At 38.4% G+C, this 21,447-nt stretch overlaps 1 protein-coding gene across 1 annotated transcript; it reads right to left on the reverse strand.

Moving 5' to 3' along the window:
* Nucleotides 1-993: 993 nt before the first annotated feature.
* On the reverse strand, nucleotides 994-7,902 carry LOC124132170. The gene is made up of 3 exons (XM_046495924.2): nucleotides 7,788-7,902; nucleotides 3,273-3,400; nucleotides 994-2,249 (listed from the first exon to the last, which is right to left on the reverse strand). The coding sequence occupies exons 1-3, from the start codon at nucleotides 7,885-7,887 to the stop codon at nucleotides 1,146-1,148; spliced, it is 1,332 nt and encodes a 443-aa protein (XP_046351880.1). The 5' UTR covers nucleotides 7,888-7,902; the 3' UTR covers nucleotides 994-1,145.
* Between the last annotated feature and the right edge of the window lie 13,545 nt (nucleotides 7,903-21,447).

A 21,447-nucleotide genomic window follows, 5' to 3' on the forward strand; every position in this document is an offset into this window, starting at 1 on the left:
CACATTCTAGTGACAGATATGTTACTTTTATTGCAGTTTAACACCATTTGTTTAAATTTGTCTTGACTGATATGTCATTGAGGGTCTAATTTGTGTGTCAGGGGTCGAAACTGATTGTTTACAGGTTGTAGTGTTTGACATTTTGTTCTTTCTGTCTTAAGCTATCATTAAGCTATTATCACACAGGACAGACATTTGCGCTTAAATAAATCCGAACTGAAATCACACATATGTATTAGTTTGTTGGTTTTAATAAGGAATAGTAACCCTTTACAGCACCGGAAGTAGTCAAGATTTTTCTTTAGTCACTTGACCTCTATGAGTAAAATGATTGGCTCAAACTTATCGTCTGCTGTAGCAGAATATCACTCACTCTTCAGGGTAAATTACTTTTGGATTATACCTTGGCTATTGCATTTTTATGCTCAGTCATGGCTAAATTGTGCGACTTCCAACTGACACCACTGGAGATTTATCAAGAAAGGTATGAACATATTAGAATTCTGACACTTCTAAAACTAATGAATTATGTTGAAGTTTAAAAGCTCATGGAATTTTGCATCTTGTGAATGTATGTGCATTTATGCCATCCAAAACGTCAGAACAAATAGAACAAAATTTGAATGACGGTATTCCTCCTGAGCAGAAAATGTAAGATATCCTGTTATTATGGTAGCCCATGTTGTCCCTGTCAGGTATGCAAAAATATCAAAGATGGGGAAAAAATATCAAAGATAGTCCTTCTAATGACATGAATAAACCTTATCACCCAGGTGAAAGCATAAATATTCAGTGAATATACTTCGTAACATAGAAAACTAATCAAAGTACAAAAACACAGTTGTTTTAGTAGACTTTTGGCATCACCACAGTATTTGATACTATTATATTATATTATCCAACTGTCATTCAATATTGCAGTACCACTCTGTTGCCTACAGCCATTGTAATTTCTGTGCAGTATTAAGTGTTCAATTGTAAACCTAGTTAAGTTTGTAATACAATTGTTAATTGTAAACTATTTTTGTTGGTTTCACACTAGATCCTTTTATGTACAGATATCTGGGTTAACATGTTTCAATTTGGAAATCGACACTGGCAGAAGTGTGATTGTTTCAAAGTGCCTTGTTAGCCATGAAACTTGTCTACACTTTCAACTTCAAGATGTCAAAGTAGTCGAAACTGTCCTGACTTTCTCGGCTGTGTGTTTCTGCCTTGTCGAATAAGTAGGATGGCCTCTCCTCATAACCAAACAACATGAGATCATTCAGGTATTTCAACCGCAGTTGTTCAAGGCCCACTAAAGGAACCTGACTGTAAGCTTGGAGCAGAGCTTCCCGTTTGTTCAATTTGGCCTCAGGCGATGATCGCTCATACGCACGTAACATCAAGTTCATTATCGCTGTCTTATTTGCTTTACTGCTCTCGTCGGGACTTAATGGGTAGTCATCATACTTATTAATCAACCCTGATATCTGAAGGGCTCGCCATACACGCCGATGTACCATGTGGTCACTTATGCACTTCAAAGTTCTCTTTTTGAAACCGAAAGCTTTCTGCACCTTGAAAACGATGTACTTGATATTATTCTCTTCTTTGAAATCCTTGATTATCATGCCTCTCTCAGATGCATGAGTCTGGTTGAAAATAAACTTGGCGTCGTGCTCGAATGTTTCCACTTTTCCAATAACGTCATATTGTATGTTGCATACGTCACATTGTAACGAGACGGGTCGGAAATGACGATCATATGACTTTGGGTTTACTCCTGTCAAATATCTTATCAATTCGCTGAATTTCACATCTTCCCCACAACCGAGGGTCGTGTTAGGTTGGGTGATGCGAACACTCTTTATGATTTTTTTTCCAAATGACCAAAACATAGCATTAGGACTGAGGAATTTATCAACATATGCTGAAAAAATTCTCTGATAGGGGTCACGTGCAAATACTATCTTAAAAGCTGATTGTATTATAGATCTCATGTCTTCATTCGTTCCATAGTCCTGTTCTGTAAGTAGTCTCTTTGGGCCGTGTACAATCTCAAATGGAGATTTGTGTTGACCGGTTTCCAGTATGTGCAAGGCTCGGAACCAAAACTTCGTGGCAGCCTTTGGTACATGGCAGTATAGTAGGTCCAGATGTTTGTAATATGACACATGATCCAATGATATATTTGGACTGTTCACCATGGAACAGACGTCTTTTACGTGTGTCGCCCTCCGCTTAAGTTCTCCATCATCAAACCCCTGTAAAGTGGCATAAGCATTGTAAATTTCTGTACCCACATGTAACAATAATGCACAACATAATGTACTGACAATCAGGGGATATGGGAGGACCCAGTGATCTGGGGTACTGCTCGCTGTACAGGGACCGACCAGAATGTTCATGTTCCAGACGTTGCACATTCTGATCTGGAATCTGACTTGATGAACAAGGGACACAGTTCTATGTACGTACAACTTCTTTATACTTCTGAACCTTTTGGTTGTAAATAATAACACCGTTATGAAGCAACGCACATTATGGGTGACAGGTGCTGCTCGCTGTACTGGGTACCACTCCCCAGCTTCTCCGGCTTATTTTGTATCACAATAAAAGAAGTGTTAATTCACTATATACTAGTATACCAGAATGCTGTCATTCCTGTTAGAAGCATCCCTTATGTTTTCCTGCTCATTAAGAAAACCTCTAAATTAAACCAATAAGGATTTTTTAACTGAAGACGTATAAACTCATGTTCTTGAGTGATTATATGTGAAATGTATTTCCATGATCCTCCACAAACACATGCGTCCACGCACGCACGCACGCACGCACGCACCCGCGCCCACACTTACCTACCTTAGAAGTGTAAATGGATTTTTATTCCAAATCAAGTATTGTACAACGGGATTTGAAACGCGTCACTGTCTGTTCGGCGAATAAGGTTAAATTCCTGTTGTCCTTGTGGTCTTCCGGGGTACTATTGATCCCAATGTAAAGGCATTTGCTTGTCTCAAGAGTCAACTAAAGTGAGTCGGGTGGTCAGACTCTTTGACTCAGATGTTTGCATGTCATCGCGTCCCGATGGTGTTGATGCCTCCTATACTTCCCGGGTCTCTAGAATCGATTATTTACATGTCGCAGTGATGCAGCTGGAATATTGCTGGCTGCGATGTTAAACAGCATTCACTTCACTTGAAAATCCGTTTAAGACAAGGGTAGAAAAGTATTTCTTTCAAACCCTTCTATGAATTCATCTTTTATGCAAAGTAGAATATACTCACGACCAAGTCATCCCCTTTGTCCTTCACCCTTTGATGGACCTGGTGAATAGCTTCTCGGTAGATGTCGGCTTTATCCGTAATATTGCCTCGAATTTCTACTCGTGCATGAGTCGCGTCTCCTGCCGGTTCTGGAAATAAAGTTTCCCTAATTGTCCCAATATGAAAATCCAAAAGGCTGCATACTAAACTAACTAAGATCTTAAGATTAACTTCAACTATTCAAATTCATCACAAGGTATAACACATAGGGGACAGTCAGCACAACGTGGTATTCTCTGGCGTTGACGTTTTATATTTTGGTATGGATGTGGTTTCATAAGTAACTCCAGACTCGTGCATCAGGATATTGTTTCTGAAGTCCTAAAATAAGCCATCGAACGATACCCAAAGGCGGGAAGACCTAGAATATTACTTGACATAAATACGTCACAATTCCTGTATAGATCATACCATCATTTTCAGTACAAATACTTCAACATATCGACTGGACGTTTCTGGCAAAACAAGGACTTTTTGCTATCGAAGCCAATGACGTAAAAAAGAGCACAGTATAGTTAGCCTCATTTGGGAGTTAAACGGTGCATTATGGCTACCTTTATGGGGGCATGGGTGTTCCGGCTATTTAGGGAGCCACAATGCGCTGTGCTTATTTGTTTCTCTAGCAGTGCCAGGATCTGCATGTGATCCCTGTTTTGTATCTTTGATTGCCAGGAAAATATCAGTGCTCCGAATTTCACCTGAGTGGTAACGTCTATGACCTGCGTCATTTTTGGCTTTTCTCCAACAACAACCGACACATTTTGACATAACTGAACCAATGTCCAAAATGAACCACATTGCCCTATAGCCTTCTGGTACACTCTTGCCTCCATGAGCAGGATCCAAGCAGTATAGCAGGGTCCCTTTCCAAAAACGATCTGAGGGCAACGACTGTCATTAGTTGCACATAGAAACACATGTTACGTGTATCGTCTCTTCAGGCAAGTGACTTAGCTCGAAATAGTTCTGTTCAATCAGCAGTGAATGGAAACCCGGTAGGATGTTAATGTGACTGTTAACCATCGAGCGCTTCATGCAGTTTTGGTTGCATATTCCCCAAGAGCTGAGAATGAAATTCGTAGTATAATGATCCATTGACCGGAATAATAATGGTGCGCTTTGAGGTGATAACCAGCGTGGAAAAAGTACAATACAAATGGATTAATAGTAGTAGTATAACCATCAGATGTTGAAGTAGTAGTAGGCGTCGTCGTCTTTGTAGTAGTAGTAGTAGTATATGATCGTCTAGCGTTAAGATCGCTTTACGGAAAGGGTACAAACCCATATTCTCACTTTCAATTTACATATACCGCTGTGTGTGTCGAACTTTGATGTGTCAAACATACGCTTGTCTCGAAGTGAAAGTTTGGTCCCTGTATATACCTTCTTTATTCATCATTTTCGGTTGTGTCGAAACTCGCATAACTCGGAAGTAAATAAGTACGTCCCTTCAACTTCGACACAACGGTGTTTGACGACCATCATCCGGATGTCGGGTTCATAATCACTTAATTAATTACTATACACTGTACATGTCTTCCTGTCTCTGGGAATGTGCTAGTCTCTACAATGACTGTCAACACACTTCTGTTAACCTAGTATGCCTATGATATAAATAAAAGTCGATAAAACTGGACACACCACATGCAATATGCACAACATCCAAATTAAAAATGGGAAGTGTAAATCATCTGGCAGATTACCATCAGCATACTGTTACACATGATTTACTATCCTTCGTTTACGCCAAGCAGTGTTTCGTGCAGTCATAACTCTGCTTCTCACCGGATCAATTTGGAATGAGCTGAATGTTATACACAATTAAACCAGTAGCCATCAAAGTAAGAAGAGTGTGGCTCTTTTTTTCTAGAACATGTACATATCTTACGCTTATATTTATTTCGGGCAGATCCACGCGATTTCCCCCTATTCAAGGATGTTTATTCAAACTTGTGGTCCTTTATAGAATAGAACTTATATACTGGACAATGTATAGTCTATGTCGTACTGCTTTGTTTTTGCCTACACTTGTGTGATAAGACAAAGTCCATTTTTCTTTTTCCAGCACGGTGTGATAACCCACGTCTCTTCTTCTTCGTTTAAGTGCTTAAGGGGTCGCCTTCTGCCTCAACGAATTCCGACTGACCTGTCTCCTCATTAGCCCTCGTCTATGAATAGGGTACACTTATCGGGAGTTTTAGCATTAATACGATTTCTGTTTTTGTATTGATAAAATTTCTATATTCGTATTGATGTGATTCCATTGTATATTTTTAGAAATTGATAGATTTTCTTTGGGTGCTCAATTATATACTTTCAAGTAGCTGACTATCTTTCAGAAATAGAGTTAGCTTGGCCTTTGCTATTTCATCTCGCAGCTTTAGGAGATCTATGATAGATAGTGGATGTAACTGCGCTCTTACTGACACCGGCTGGGGCATGGTCTTGACATTCCAGGCTTTTTTGATATGTTAGGCATAAACCTATTTTCCTGTTGGATTGATTTGCTGCAAAGACTGTGGCTACTGACAGAGATGAGAAGTGCTCAGCTAGAATGGTCCATTTGTCTTTGATTGTGTGGGCGTCTGATAACTTTTTTTGCAGGTACGGCTGACCCCTGATTGCGTGTATTTTGCTCCAGACTGTTTTAGACCTTGTTTTTCTTCCAGAGATTTGCAGAATGTTTGCCATAACTCTTTCTTAGAATCGTCTATTAGTCGTCGTACTTCTGTCCTGGCTGCTCGGACTTGGGCGAAGGCTGATTTATCCCTTTTTACCCTTTTAAGGCGTTCTTTCTCCCTCATCTCCTTGCTTTTGTTATTTCGCTGTCCCACCATGACATTGTGTTTTGCCGGTTTTGTAGGCATTTTTAAATTGACCTTTCAGCAGCAGCAACCATTGCTGAGGTTAGATTTTGGCAAAAAAAAGTCGGGATTACCAAGACAGTTACTGGGGATTTGAATGATGAATATTCCTCCCTGGATTTGGGCATCCGATTCTGGAGCTGCTGCAGTTTAGGTACCAGGAGTCTTTATCAAATGTGTGTTCATCTGTCTCACTTTCCCCCTTATGGAACCTTCTAGTTTGTAACTATATAATAAACAATTAATAGCTTAACGCGGATTTGTATAGACACTGATATCAAACAAACTCATAACTGTTGGATACTTAACGGTTTAATGGAGAAGTTGTTATAAAAGAAACTTAAAATTATATCATAGCTATTAAATGTGCGCGCGCACTACTGTGCTTTGTGTGTTAACATCGTGTATGGCCTGTGGCCTATGAAATAGACTTTTCCTTGTCTTGTCTTGTCACGTTATTCATTGAAGCATTGTGATTTCTACCCAGGCTTAGTTGTCCATATCTTTCTTCATCTCCTGCCTGGGCTCTTCCATTTCAACAAAAGGTAAGCATACTGTTTTAGCTAAGTGCTTGAGTCCTGACGTGTACGAGTTTTGGCGTGTTGAAGTTTTGGGAGATGCGGGTCAATGATCTTACACCACTGCCTACAGATCTTCACACACGTGGTAAGACAAGAACAGACCGACTCAGATCATCGATATAGGCCGACTGATTGTACGTCTAGTCGTGGCGTGGAGTGCGGTCACCGCATCAGCAACAACTACGTCGACAATGAAGAATCGCCGTCAGACTTTCTGCATGTTTGTAAGTGACAGAACGGGTCTCCGCACCGGGATTATTGGCCACTCGTCCTGGTGTGCGTTTTGTCATGTGTTTATCATCATATACCAGGTCGACCATTATCTAACCTTCAATAACAAACATTGACTGCTGTCATCATTTAAGTTCTGTCAGCACCGATGCACTATACATTTTTATCACCCCTCGAGATGAGATAAACAGCCTATTTGAAGACAGCGTTAAACCTTTCTATTTATTTCATAATGCAAGCCGTTTGGAGTGATCTTGCTTTCTTAAAAGTAAGTAAAGCTAACGCGGGACGCATAAAACCACATATATACCCCCAGTGATACTGCTGAAATTTATATCATAAACCATAGGCATACTTGTTCTAAACTTCTGATCATGCACTTGTATATACATAGTTTGCATCATCAATTGAGAAGGAGCGGAACAGATTTGTGGTAGAAAATTATCAAGTGCCATGTGTTTAAACGGTCGTCTATTGCCCCCGTCTAGCCATAAGACGTTAACTTCGTCTTTGTCGTTTGTATTCTTTTCCCTTTCCAACTTTAAAGATGATACGCTAATTAAAGTAACATTTCTGAATTCTTTTTAATAACAATAATAGCAAAGTTCACTTTGGGAATAGTAAAATTGAATACCACGTTGTTCATAGGTAGCGACTGTCAAACACATTAGGTTTATCGAGAAGTATTCCTACACTGAATAATCCATACCTCTGGCCATTAAGTTCTGTTTATCCACATGTCTAAACCAATCATGCTGCTTCACCCGAATTCTACAAATCTACCCAGTCGTGACACTTACCCATTCTGCGAGAGAAAGTTATATAACTTGCTAGCACGAGCATTACGACCACAGCGAGGGAGACCGGACTGCAGCATCGACTGCCCACCTTCGTCATCATGCTGCTGGTACTGTGGAATCACTGCCGATGGGAATAACTTCCGTTAAACATATGGCAGTACTACCTACCCTGCATTGTACTGTTGTTAACTAGCTCAAAGTCTATCATGGAGCGAGAACAACTACTTGTTTCGGATATTGAAGCTTGCTACAGGTGAAATTCTATGAAAATAGATGGTTAAAACTAAAACACTAAATTGCGTTAATTGTGTACGTTTCAAATTTGACCTTCTTCAACAAGACTAGCATGAATCTATGGTAATGGCAACTAAAGTGGTGATGGGCACAGAGACGATACCATACGCCAAACCTTTTTATTTAATGGCAGGATCGTGACATTCTCTTCACGCAGATTTTATATATTTGATACGTATTCCTTGCTCTATTTCTGCGTGGCAATATCACGCGACATTGTAATAGTAGATACCCTTGCGGGTTGCCTTTGGTTTGACGCAGCTTTGAGCAGTTGTAGCACGGCGTGTCAGCTTAATGTGTGAGGAAAGCCTGAAGTGATACGGGTCTTAGACATTTACCACTTTGGCGTAACCCACGAGCACGGGAATTAATCATAATAAATCCCAAGACTATCTGGTAATGCTAACTGTAGTTCTTATCATATATTTTGTATTCTGTATCCTCTATACAGATCATAGACGTAACTACACGTGAACTGTTAAATAAAAATCTGAAATCGTTATGTATCGTTTATTTGCATTTATTATTTATTCACTGATGGAAAACAGAGGTAGCTATATGTGTCAGCTCTTTGTCAGGATGTATGTACGTATACCACATAGCAAACGAAATCACGAACACACTCTCCTGAAATAGGTTTTAGAACAACAACGTTAAAATGTTCGCTTACCTTTCGAAAACCTCCCTGGACAAGTGAAACTATAAAACAAGGAGCGTGCTATATGGTATCGTCAGACTGATATGATCGCAACTTATGCTGACGTTTAATCACTACGATCGACATTGGAGAATAGCTAGACATTGTATATTAGGATCATATAAGCTTAAAGTATATCTGATTATCTGAGCATGCGAGAGCCCTGTATAATGACTTAGGGTTGAATTTAATATATTATTTGAAACGATACGTGAAGAACATTGCTGCGTAGATACCTTTTTATGTAGAGAGGCATGTGTTTATTATATCTAAGAATCCATTTATCCCTCGTGGTTATATACTGACAAATGGGACTAGTGGGATAAACTTGTAATTTATGTTAATAATTGGTATCACGTCAATGTATGACATTTTTTATTTTTTGTTTACACTGTGTTGGAGAGATATAGCTGCCTCTTTATTAACATTGTTGCTTTAAATGTAATATAGCTCCACAACGCCACCACTGTACAGGGCTGCTTTCAATGTAAACACCTGCACACCGGTTGTACTTTACAGGGATGCCTTAAATGTAATAGACCTGCACAACGGCTGCACTCTTAATTACTGCTTTAAATGTAATATACCTGCACAAGAGATCTAATCAACAGGAATGCTTTAAATGTAATATACCTGCACAACGGCTGAACTCTAAATGACTGCTTTAAATGTAATATACCTGCACAAGGGCTGTACTCTAAATGACTGCTTTAAATGTAATAGGCCTGCACAACGGCTTTACTCTAAATGACTGCTTTAAATGTACTAGACTTGCACAAGAGCTGTACTCTAAATGACTGCTTTAAATGTAATAGGCCTGTTCAACGGCTGAACTCTAAATGACTGCTTTAAATGTAATATACCTGCACAAGGGCTGTACTCTAAATGACTGCTTTAAATGTAATAGGCCTGCGCAACGGCTTTACTCTAAATGACTGTAATATACCTGTACAAAAGCTGTACTCTACAGAAGTGCTTTAAATGTTATGTACCTGCCCAACGGATTTACTCTAAATGACTGCTTTAAATGTAATAGACCTTCACAAGGGCTGTAATCAACAGGAATGCTTTAAATGTAATATACCTGCACAGCGGCTTTACTCCAAATGACTGCTTTAAATGTAATATACTTGCACAACGGCTGTATTCTAAATGACTGCTTTAGATGTAATATACCTGCACAACGGTTTACTTCAAAGGACTGCTTCAAATGTAATATACTTGCACAACGGCTGTATTCTAAATGACTGCTTTAGATGTAATATACTTGCACAACGGCTTTGCTCCAAATGACTGCTTTAAATGTCCTAGACTTGCACAAGGGCTGTACTCTAAATGACTGCTTTAAATGTAATATACCTGCACAACGGTTTTACTCCAAATGACTGCTTTAAATGTAATATACCTGCACAAGGGCTGTACTCTAAATGACTGCTTTAGATGTAATATACTTGCACAACGGCTTTGATCCAAATGACTGCTTTAAATGTACGAGACTTGCACAAGGGCTGTACTCTAAATGACTGTTTTAAATGTAATATACCTGCACAACGGCTGTACTCCAAATGACTGCTTTAAATGTACAAGATTTGCACAAGGGCTGTACTCCAAATGACTGCTTTAAATGTAATATACCTGCACAACGGCTTTATTCTAAATGACTGCTTTAAATGTAATATACCTGCACAAGGTCTGTACTCTACAGGAATGCTTTAAATGTAATATACCCGCACAACGGCTGTATTCTCAATGACTGCTTTAGATGTAATAGGAACGGCCTAACTCTAAATGACTGCTTTAAATGTAATATACCTGAAATTGGGTGCACTCTAAATGACTTCTTTAAATGTAATATACCTGCACAAGGGCTGTACTCTACAGGAATGCTTTAAATGTAATATACCTTCAAAACGGCTCTACTCTAAATGACTGCTTTAAATGTAACAGACTTGCTCAAGGGCTGTATTCTAAATGACTGCTTTAAATGTACTATACCTACAAGGCTGTACTCTACAGGAATGCTTTAAACGTTATATACCTGCACAACGGCTGTATTCTAAATGACTGCTTTAGATGCAATAGACCTGCACAACGGCTTAACTCTAAATGACTGCTTTAAATGTAATATACCTGAAACGGGGTGCACTCTAAATGACTTCTTTAATTGTAATCTACCTGCACAAGGGCTGTACTCTACAGGAATGCTTTAAATGTAATAGACCTGAAACGGGGTGCGCTCTTAATGACGTCTTTAAATGTAATATACCTGCACAACGGCTTTACTCCAAATGACTGCTTTAAATGTACTAGACTTGCACAAGGGCTGTACTCTAAATGACTGCTTTAAATGTAATATACCTGCACAAGGGCTGTACTCTACAGGAATGCTTTAAATGTAATAGACCTGCACAACGGCTTTACTCCAAATGACTGCTTTAAATATAATGTACTTGCCCAACGGATTTACTCTAAATGACTGCTTTAAATGTAAGACACCTGCACAAGGGCTTTACTCTAAATGACTGATTTAAATGCAATATACCTGCACAAGGGCTGTACTCAAAATGACTGATTTAAATGCAATATACCTGCACAACGGCTTTACTGTAAATGACTTATTTAAATGTAATAGACCTGCACAAGGGCTTTACTGTACAGGAATGCTTTAAATGAAATATACCTGCGCAACGGCTGTATTCTGAATGACTGCTTTAAATGTAATATACCTGCACAAGGGCTGTACTCTAATATGCCTGCAACGGTCTCTTCATGAGTGCTCTACAGCAGAAATGTAACCGAATCTCTGTGTGAAGTTTTCTATTTTAAACTTAGCTTCAAATATATTAATGGCTGTGGGGTACACTAGGTTAAACTGAGTAGACTCTGACAAATCGATAGTACTTACTTACTTATATTGGAGATTTTACGTGCGCTTTCCGACTGCAGCGTATTTCGCACACGATAGTAAAAGATTAATTGTTTTATATTAAGAATGTTATTATAACAAGCAGCTAAGTGCAAGTGTAACTTGAGTAGTATTCTAGTTGAGAAGTTCATCATTTTCCACAAGTTTTAAAGATCAAACACTACATATTGGATTAACATAATAACTTATAATCAGAGTACAACATGCAACTGGAGTAGCAATCTAGTAAATAACTATAACAATAAATAAGTAGAAAATAAGTAGAGATAGATCAAACGATGAACCCTGAGACATGCCTCACTGAGTAGGACTGTACCATTGTCGTGGGTACTGCCCTAATTAATCCCCTACTTCAGTGTCTGACAACTGGCTGTCTAACTAATGGGAGATCACCCAAGGAGTCATTCCATTGTGTGTTAAATGGAGACTTTGTCTTTATTCAGCCCAGGTTGTGATGCCCTCTGCGCGTTCGGTTCCTTTTCAGTTAAGCGCGGTTAACTCTACAGGTAACCTAGCTCTACATTGAAAAAACCCCAGTTTGTTTATCTCCTAATTAACACTGCCAAAAACTCACCAATTTTCTAAATTCTGGACCTGCCTTTGTTGATGATGTTGTTGTTGAAAACGAATGATGTAATGTTACAGTAGCCTATTTCAGTAAAAGTACATAGATCTATCAGTGAGAATTTCCAAAATATTTGATGAATTAGTGAATGACATATCATAATATTTTAGCATGACTGTAGATCTGAAAATTGTTAACTTAAATGAAGCAAATTGCATTCCAGAAAATCCAGTTACGTGTGAAGATCTGCAGATGAGGGCAGGAAGCAATATGCCACTTGAAACAGAGATGTATGTTTACATATCAAATGACACTGTTTGTTTATTGTACTTGCTGATAATTATTATTGCTTGGACAATTTCATATATGTTTTTTTTTATAATTTGCATATATAAATATCCCCGCCTTCCCTTGAATTATTTATTCACTCACAATCCACTATAAGGGTTTGTTGAAAATGACAGTGTTAGGCAACAGTTATCATAATTTATGCTTTTAGTGTGTTACTTGGCTCCGGACACACACATCCGTTAATAATACATCTAAAATATGTTACAATACCCTCTATTTTTTCAGAAGAAACAGCGACATGTTACCTGATTTTGAGTGCCCCTTATTGAATGTTGAATTCAGAGAAATATTGTTTGTTGATATCTGTGACGATCTGTGTTAAAAGTTCCTACACAATGCATGCAGTAGTTTCCCCTTGTCCAGCAAAAGAAAAGCAATAAGGAACCCTAAGACAGGTGGGGACCAAAGCCTGCTTCGCCATCCCAGTCTAACGTTGTGATCCTGGAATCATTGTCTGACAGGCCACCCCTCCAAAGGTCAGCTTGAGGAATTGAAACTGAAGGTAGATAAGCTGCTTACAGTTTTCTGAACATGCTAAAGATATATGTTTGTAGAGTGTTTCGCTTTACATGTTTTTACATCCTCATCATGTTGAAATAGTAGCTAACATTTTTACAATACAATTATGGCATATAAAAAGATGCTTTATTCTTGTGTGAGCATTGATACAATGCCGGAGTAAAGTGATAATGAACATATTGTATTTTAGGTGAGTGAACAGTTTATTGAAAATGTAGACAATATGTTCTGATTAATTTAACTCAAGTTTACATAAAACATTTATCAACAACACAATATATCATTGGGTGGCGTCTCCTTTAGTCTACAGGCGACAGGCTTATTCAATGCTAATATGTACAGTAGTGCCAGTGCAGTCAAACAGGTAGAAACCATCAGAGGTAGGGTAAAGTACATATGTCTGCACACGATAGCACATATGTTTTGCATATGTGGTGATGCTGTGTTACTTATTGTGCTGTAGATGGGGATTCAGCTGCAGCTTCACTCCTGGAGGCAGTGACATCAACAGAAAGTGCCTTTTGTGACAATAGTAAGACATTATAATCTGATGTCAATAGTTTCAAACAAGATGTTTTTGTATGATGTATATACGTGGTTTCGACTTCAGTTTGAGTATACAATTGAACACAGTTGGTTTGAGAAATGCACTTTGCTGAGTTTTCTCAAAAGTAATTTTTGAACTTAGGTTTGTTTCGAGGAATCGGGGCCTGGACAAAGTCTTCTTGCCAGCCAATCCGACGCAAATGGTTCAACATTGCACGATTTTTGTGAGGAGTGATGCTGCCAACCATGAACACAGATCGTGAAGGAAAGTGATGGTTGTCAAAATTTAGGACCACACTGATTTCCAGGATCCCGTTAAGGTAACATTGCCAAATTAATTTATCTCAAACTATTATCAAATCGAGTTTACAGTCACAGGACACACAACCCCATCGGTGACGGAACCACCACCAAAGAGCCCTGTGGAACAAATGTTCTTTTGATTGTGGCTTTCGTAGCGAAATATGAATTAAGCCCCTTTCATCATGCGGTGTTGTCTTCTGTGGCCTTCCTGTTCTTGGTATGTCCTTGCCCTGCACTCTTTGCTTGTGTTTCTGGTCCAGACAACTTATGATGATATGGTCAATGTAGAGATTCCTGACAATAGCACAATATGACATTCAAGTCCTATCCATACCTAAAAAATGCCATTTTTCTGTTGGACGACGTCTCGCCATGACAAGACCCTTTGTTTCCAAATTTCAAAATTAGAAACTGTAAATGACCAGAACTGAAAATTTTGTTTGACCCTTGTACTCGAGGGTATAAATTGATCATGTTTAGATCTGACTGCACAACAGTACGGCTTACAATGTGTGATTTGAACGTTGAAAACATGTATCAACTGGCATGATAATGATATCCTACCTTCAGTTGTTTACAATAGGTATCCACTGAACACTCATAATTATAGTGTAATACCCAATCAAATTTTGCCTATTGTACACATTTCATACGTCATACGTAAAAATAAAGTTACACAGCAAACAAATGTTGCTGCAGCTGGTTTGATTAACTGAAACAAATGAAAAAAATGAAATCTCGTCAGCCTGAACTATATTAACTCAATATATCGACGATGGCTAACATTATTAAATTGGAATCCTTATCGACAATTGGGTATATACTATCGACGGTCAGCCTATCGCGGAGTTCCTACAATCAAACAACGATATACCTTTGATGCATGGGCAGAAGAACAAGTAACATATTCAGTTTGCTGCTTTTATAACACTTTTATTTACAGACAAACAGTTGGTTTAATAGATTCTAAGCAATGGAAGAAACACTTGTTGTAGCAGAGATATAAAACACAAATTTGAACATCATAAAGATGGATTTGGTCACCAAGAATATTCCATAATGTTGCCTCCAAACTTTTCGAACAAAAAAGTGCATAACGTATTGATTGTATAGGAATACATCTTACACAACTGTTCTAATCGCTTAAATACATCCTTCGTACGCCTTTGATACTAGCAGCTACAAATTCAGTATGGCTATATTGGTATTGTCTCAAAACACGATGAATTATGTCTTATATCCAAGATTGAACTGTTTCCAACTGTTAGTAATGGTCAGCTATATGTGGACTATCAAGTATTGGTTTAGGTTAACAAGATTACCACAAAATAGATATGTAAAGCACTGTTATGTACAATATGTTGCAAACCTATAACAATGTAGGGAATATATACTGGGTATCAGTTGTTAGAAATATTTTGTTTATGTATGGCTATGGTTTTTGTATGGATGGCGCAAGAAGATGGTGATGTTAAAGTGTTCATGACAGTATTTACTAAGAGATTGCAAGATAATTATGTACAAGAATGGACATCCAGGATCAATAATAGTTCTACTTTAGAAACATATTATAACATCAAAACCTCACTCCAACCGGAATTATATCTAAATTGCATTAAGAATCTATCTTTTCGTACAGGTTTGGCAAAGTTCAGATCAGGTTACAATGATATGAAAATTTTAAAATAGAGACATTCCAAAGAACAAAATATCCAGTTGATGCTTCTTTCTTATAACATTGTGGTGAATGTCTTGAAGATGAATATCATATTTTGTTTATCTGTTTGTATGTGCATTTAAGGTTGAAATATATACCACGCTATGATAATAGTTTTTCCAAATCAACGAAAGTTTATTTATTTATGTGCCACAAACGACAAAAAATTTAGTTCAATTTAATTCTGTGTATAGATAATGTGTTCAAGCAAAGAACAAATGATACTGATACTTTGTACGTGTGTTATACATACATTGTACAATAGGCCTCATGGTCGCTTATATGAATAAAGTCTAGAAGGCGGAAGTACATGTGTATATTAATCCTATAACATCAACTACAAACGATTTTTGAATACGTATATTGCAAGTGCAAAAGACCTATGTTCATTCTGGTGTTTACTTGTTTGTTTATGGTGTATCTTTGATTGAATATTTTTAAGGTTCACAAAGTTATTTGCTGAATGCATATTTTTTACTCTTGCAAAAAAGTTCATGTCGGATTTCTGTAACAGTAAAATTGTCGTTAGTGTCTGTGTCATCATTTTATGCTTTTTGTTTGCTTTCTTTACAACCTGTAGGGCAGGACATGCTTACCCTTTTCGCGAACACCTGGTGTCATCACTGATTTTCAATGGTCCATTCATATTAGTTTCACCGCCATTTTGCCCTTTACGCCACATTTAAATTTGTTTGGGCGGATAATCTAGACTGGTAATTTTCTTGCATTGACAATATATATATGTACATATAAACAACACTACTGTGTCCATATTAATAGATGTCTCCGGTTACAATCGGTCCCATCAACCACTGCTTGTTGCAGGGTGGTAAGTATACATAGCTCGAGTGGGGTGTTACTCATAATATCAATCACGGGTTAGTCTGGTCCGAATTCGATTATTAACAGGTCGCCGTCATGTAGCTGGAAACTGGAATAGTGCTGAGTCCGGCGTTAAACAAGCAAACATTATTTCTCAACATCGATGATAAAGTAGCTGTGTTTGGACTAAAATTCACGTAATAGTAACTTTAATATTTAATATTCATGTCTTACTTTATAATAAAGTAAAACGGATGTTAAATCAAGTAAGCAAACTAACTCACATGTTTGTTCTTTTATGAAAGAATTAAAGGCCGGAGTGCAAACTGAAAAAAACACCCATGGGTTTCTAATTAGTCTCCCATTGGCTACTCCTCAGCAGTGTAGATTTTATCTGCCCATGAGTGACAGAGCTCTAACGGTTTTGCTGCTTGGTGGGAGCCTGGCGAGGTCAAAGGTTAAGCATGGAATTTACTACAAGAATAAATATGTGCCTTGTAGTAAATCCTGAATCCAACTACACTTTCTCTACAAATTCAGAAGAAAAAAGACAGAATCATTTGATAACAATATATGAAATTTTACTTATTCATGAATGTACATATTTACAAAAAAATGAGTTCTAAGACAAAAGTATTATTCACAAAAAGTTTCAATCACAGCACTTCAGTTATACTCTATACACACACACGCACGCACGCACGCACGCACGCACGCTCGCTCGCTCACTCACTCACTCACTCACTCACTCACTCACTCACTCACTCACTCACTCACTCACTCACTCACTCACTCACTCACTCACTCACTCACTCACTCACTCACTCACTCACTCACTCACTCACTCACTCACCCACTTAGTGTGTCAAGTATCCGCAACAGGGAGGAGGTGCCCAACATAAATGTCAAGGTTTCCTCGAAAGATCATCCATTATTCATTTACACATTTTAATTCATGGCAAAGTACCTTTATAGGTACTTATATATATTGTTTACAACCAACAAATATGTGTGTCATTACAGGCGCTCATTTCATCATTTAAATGAACTATAAGCACAATTGTTAAAGTTCTTTTGATCTTTCTAACTTTACAACAATGGCATTAACAGATTACCTTGTTAGGATAATTTAGAGTACATTATTAACAATAACATCAATATAATACTACATAAACAATGAAGAAACACAATTATTGAAAGGGCGTATTCCACATACCGATGCAAACATAACAAATACATAGTCGTAGCATCAATTCCAGGTATGTCCCAAATATGGTTTATTTGGTGGATTTGGTAGCCATGTCCGAACTAGTACTATAACACAATCTGGCATCAGGTCACGTTTGTGTCGGGTTCCATTCCAAACCAAGTGATGTCTGTTCACATGTCTTTCTAATGCCTGTCTCTTTCTTTCTTGATAACGTGCATCCCTCCATACACCTCGGTGAAGAAGCATAGTCCAAAATCTCTTATAATGTCCCTTTCTTAGTTCAGAATTATGAACATTGTCTTGAAGGATGTCTTCTTCCCACCACATCTGCTTATTACTAGAGTCCGTTATGCATGGTTTGCATAAACAATGAGGACACTCATCTGCATCAGCTCCCTGTTGGATCATAAACTCGGGGTCATCATCAGGGTCATTAATATCCGGCACAGTTGTAACTGGTGTTGTTGTCTCGGAGTGAGGAACTTCTATTATATCCCAGTTGTGGTGATGAAATAAACTGTAAATAGTTTCTCGCTGCAAAGGAGTTACCATCAATGTGAGAGACAGTCTATCTTCTCCAACTTCCATGTTCACTGTGTCTTCATGTAATAATGTTTCTCACAGCTTTCTCAAGACTTTTACCATGAAGTAACACTGGAGATAATTTATAGTTGTCAGTAAAGTCATAAACAAATCAGCAATTAAAAGTGTCAGCAAGAGAAAATATGTTATCTGTCTATCAGTTGGCAAGAAGTAATTGGTTCAGGTCAAAATAATCTGCCTAAATATCTGCTCCATACATTGCCCCTGTAATTGTAGGAGACAGATTTGTAATTCTTCTTCCTGCGACATCTCTGTGCACCTGGATTCCTTGAATGCCACTCGGAAGTGAAGCTCCTATCAACATTTTCATTCCAGTGACAAACAGCTAACTGAGACTTCATGTCATACACTCGGTCAGAAAATGAGATTCTTTTATCTTGAAAAATATTCATAACATTATTGAAACTTTCAACATAGAATGTATCTTTGGCCAAATTGAAGTCATCTGGGTACTTGAAAATGACTGTATTTGTAATGACTCCTTTCAATAATGAGATTGCTTTCTTGCTTGTGAGCACGATACGTGATGGTTCATAGTTTGGATCTTTCTTGCATCTAGATGAAGGATTGCAGTCTGAATGATTGTTCTTTTAATGTTCGATCACATTTAAGAGGGAAGATCTCAGATAATCACTGTCACCATAACAATTCCGAATGGCATGATGAAAGTGAGTTGTGACAGGATGTACTTTGTCAGACAGCTGCTCATGCCAGGTACTGCCATGCTTATATTTTGGCCCACTGGATACAGCAGAAAGAGATTTGGCTACCGATTTTACACCATGCCATGTATCGTTTTGGTTAATTGTAGTTCCACTGTCCCGAATGAATTTATTAACAGATAAATTTCTGTCATGTGTGTGGACTTTAACACGGACATCATTCTCTTCTTGGTAATCATAGATTTGTACAGTTCCAATCTTTTCATGTCTCTGAGAGACGGGATCGATCTGTTTAGTGATATGTGGGCATGCTAACACCTTGTGTGTGTGGTCACCAATGGCCACAACACTACTGTCCTTGGCATTTTTCCGCCAGCCATGCCGAGCATCTGTCATGATATTTATGCCATCTAAATCTTCATAACCAGCGACTTCTTCTAACAATGCCGTTTCACAGGAATCCCTATACTCTGTCTGAACACAGTTCTTATAAGTGGTAAGCTGTCCATCTCTATACTTCCGTGAGAGATTACCAATCCCTGCAGCTGAACAGAACCTGCTGTATTGGACTGGTAACATGCCATAGCTGTAAAAAGCATGTCCAATCTTCTCATTCACCAGGAATTTGTTGTCTGGGAGGTAGGGTGAGGACGCCAGACGATACTGGTGTGACTTGCGGCAGCGTACTTTCATCTTCATGACATGGCCTCGATAACTGATTTGGGCCACAGTCAATCTGTTGGAGCATTTTCGTCCATGCTTTTCTGCTACACCCAGGCACATTTTCATGGATGATTCAGATATAACAAAAAATCTGTCATCAGTGTCACCTGGTCCAGCTGTCAGGTGTGTCACTGGTGGATCTTCCGGGGCAGTCAGGCCGTGATGTCCCGGTCCAGAACATCAGCATTATTAGCAGGCTTGCTGGTATCTGCTTTCAGGTGAGCTTTCACCTGTTTCAGCTTTTGAAGAATACCTTCCTTGACTTCATGATCACCTGGTACTTCAACTGTGAAACGAGCAGGTCGCTTATTTGGATCCATCATGTGAGGAAATCAGTATGACGTGGTAGAAAACAAGAGATGTCCAATTTATTCAGATAGTTGGAGTCAATGAGCAGTGGTCAGACCCTGAAGTGATCGCATGCTAAAACAAAGCCAGGTTCATTTGGGGGTTTGGGGGGTATGGGTTGGAGAGGTACATTGAGGAGAGGAGATTGGTATATTTTTTATTAAGGTCTTGTGAAATTTAGGTTATTATAAAGAATTTAGTACAACAAAGGTTAACCATCAAATAGAATGAAAGTTAACTAGTTGAAGTGTTGGTAATGATCACATAGATACCAAACAAATATCACCCCCTCATGGGAGAATCAAATGTTCTTGTTGGTGTCAGTGTCAAAACAGATTACACTCCCGCACAGGGGGAGTGGGGGTGGGGGTCAGTTTCACTGTCTGGGGAGAAAGTGAAATATGAAACCTTGAATGGCAATCTTTCCTCCACTAGCAGACATGTTGCTATGGATACACACCTCCTCTGGTCACCTGACTGATACAGTGGCAAATTCAAATCTGGATTACAATAAGGGGGAAATATTTTCCAAATTGTACGTTTTGTAGACTATCTGTATCCATATTTTTTCATAGTAAGTCTTCATAACATCCTTCTGTGTACTATGGCTGAATATCATCATTAACTGGTAAGTCGATTTTGTGATATTTCATCGAATGTATTTGACTACTGCTTTGCTTTGCATCAAAAGACAGTTTTAACCATACATTGTGGCCACACCCCCTTTGTGCATAGGCTTGAACCCCGGCCTTTAAGATATATAACACTTATTACTGACTAAGTAAAGTAAACATTTTGAAAAAAATCAGACCACAAACTGCATCCATATAAACATGTGACATCAAGGTGTACTCAAAGTTTCAAACAACAAGTAGAACCTTGTTGTTAGAAAACTTGGGAACTGAAATCAACTAACAATAAATTTTAATGTTGAGAGGACAGTATGAAAAAAAGATTTGTTCTGAGCCTCAAATTGCGTAATAGTGAAATCTCTTGTTGTGGACATTACATATGATGTCATAGAGGTATACGTATCCGCACAAAAAACTATAGCCGATTGAACAAAATGTTTCGCTGTGACAAGTTAGTAAAATAAGCAAGGTTGTGTGACATTTGGAAAGTGGACAAACTTGAGGAATGTCTCGAAAACACAAAAAAGCCATCCATGAAGATATGAGTTCTAAGTGAGGGAAGGATGACCTTTCCAAAGTCACCTTAAAGAGAAAAGCAACGTGGCAGGGAGAGCCCTGAATTCGACTCCAGTCTTTGAAGTCCTGTTATTTCACTGCACCAGAAATGATTCAGAGAATCCACGACATAGTTGGTTGGTTGGTTTGTTGTTTAACGCCGCACTCAGCAATATTCCAGCTATAT

This window comes from Haliotis rufescens, unplaced genomic scaffold, assembly GCF_023055435.1.
Source record: "Haliotis rufescens isolate VD_foot unplaced genomic scaffold, xgHalRufe1.0.p SCAF_4, whole genome shotgun sequence".
NCBI classification, from domain to species: Eukaryota; Metazoa; Mollusca; class Gastropoda; order Lepetellida; family Haliotidae; genus Haliotis; species Haliotis rufescens.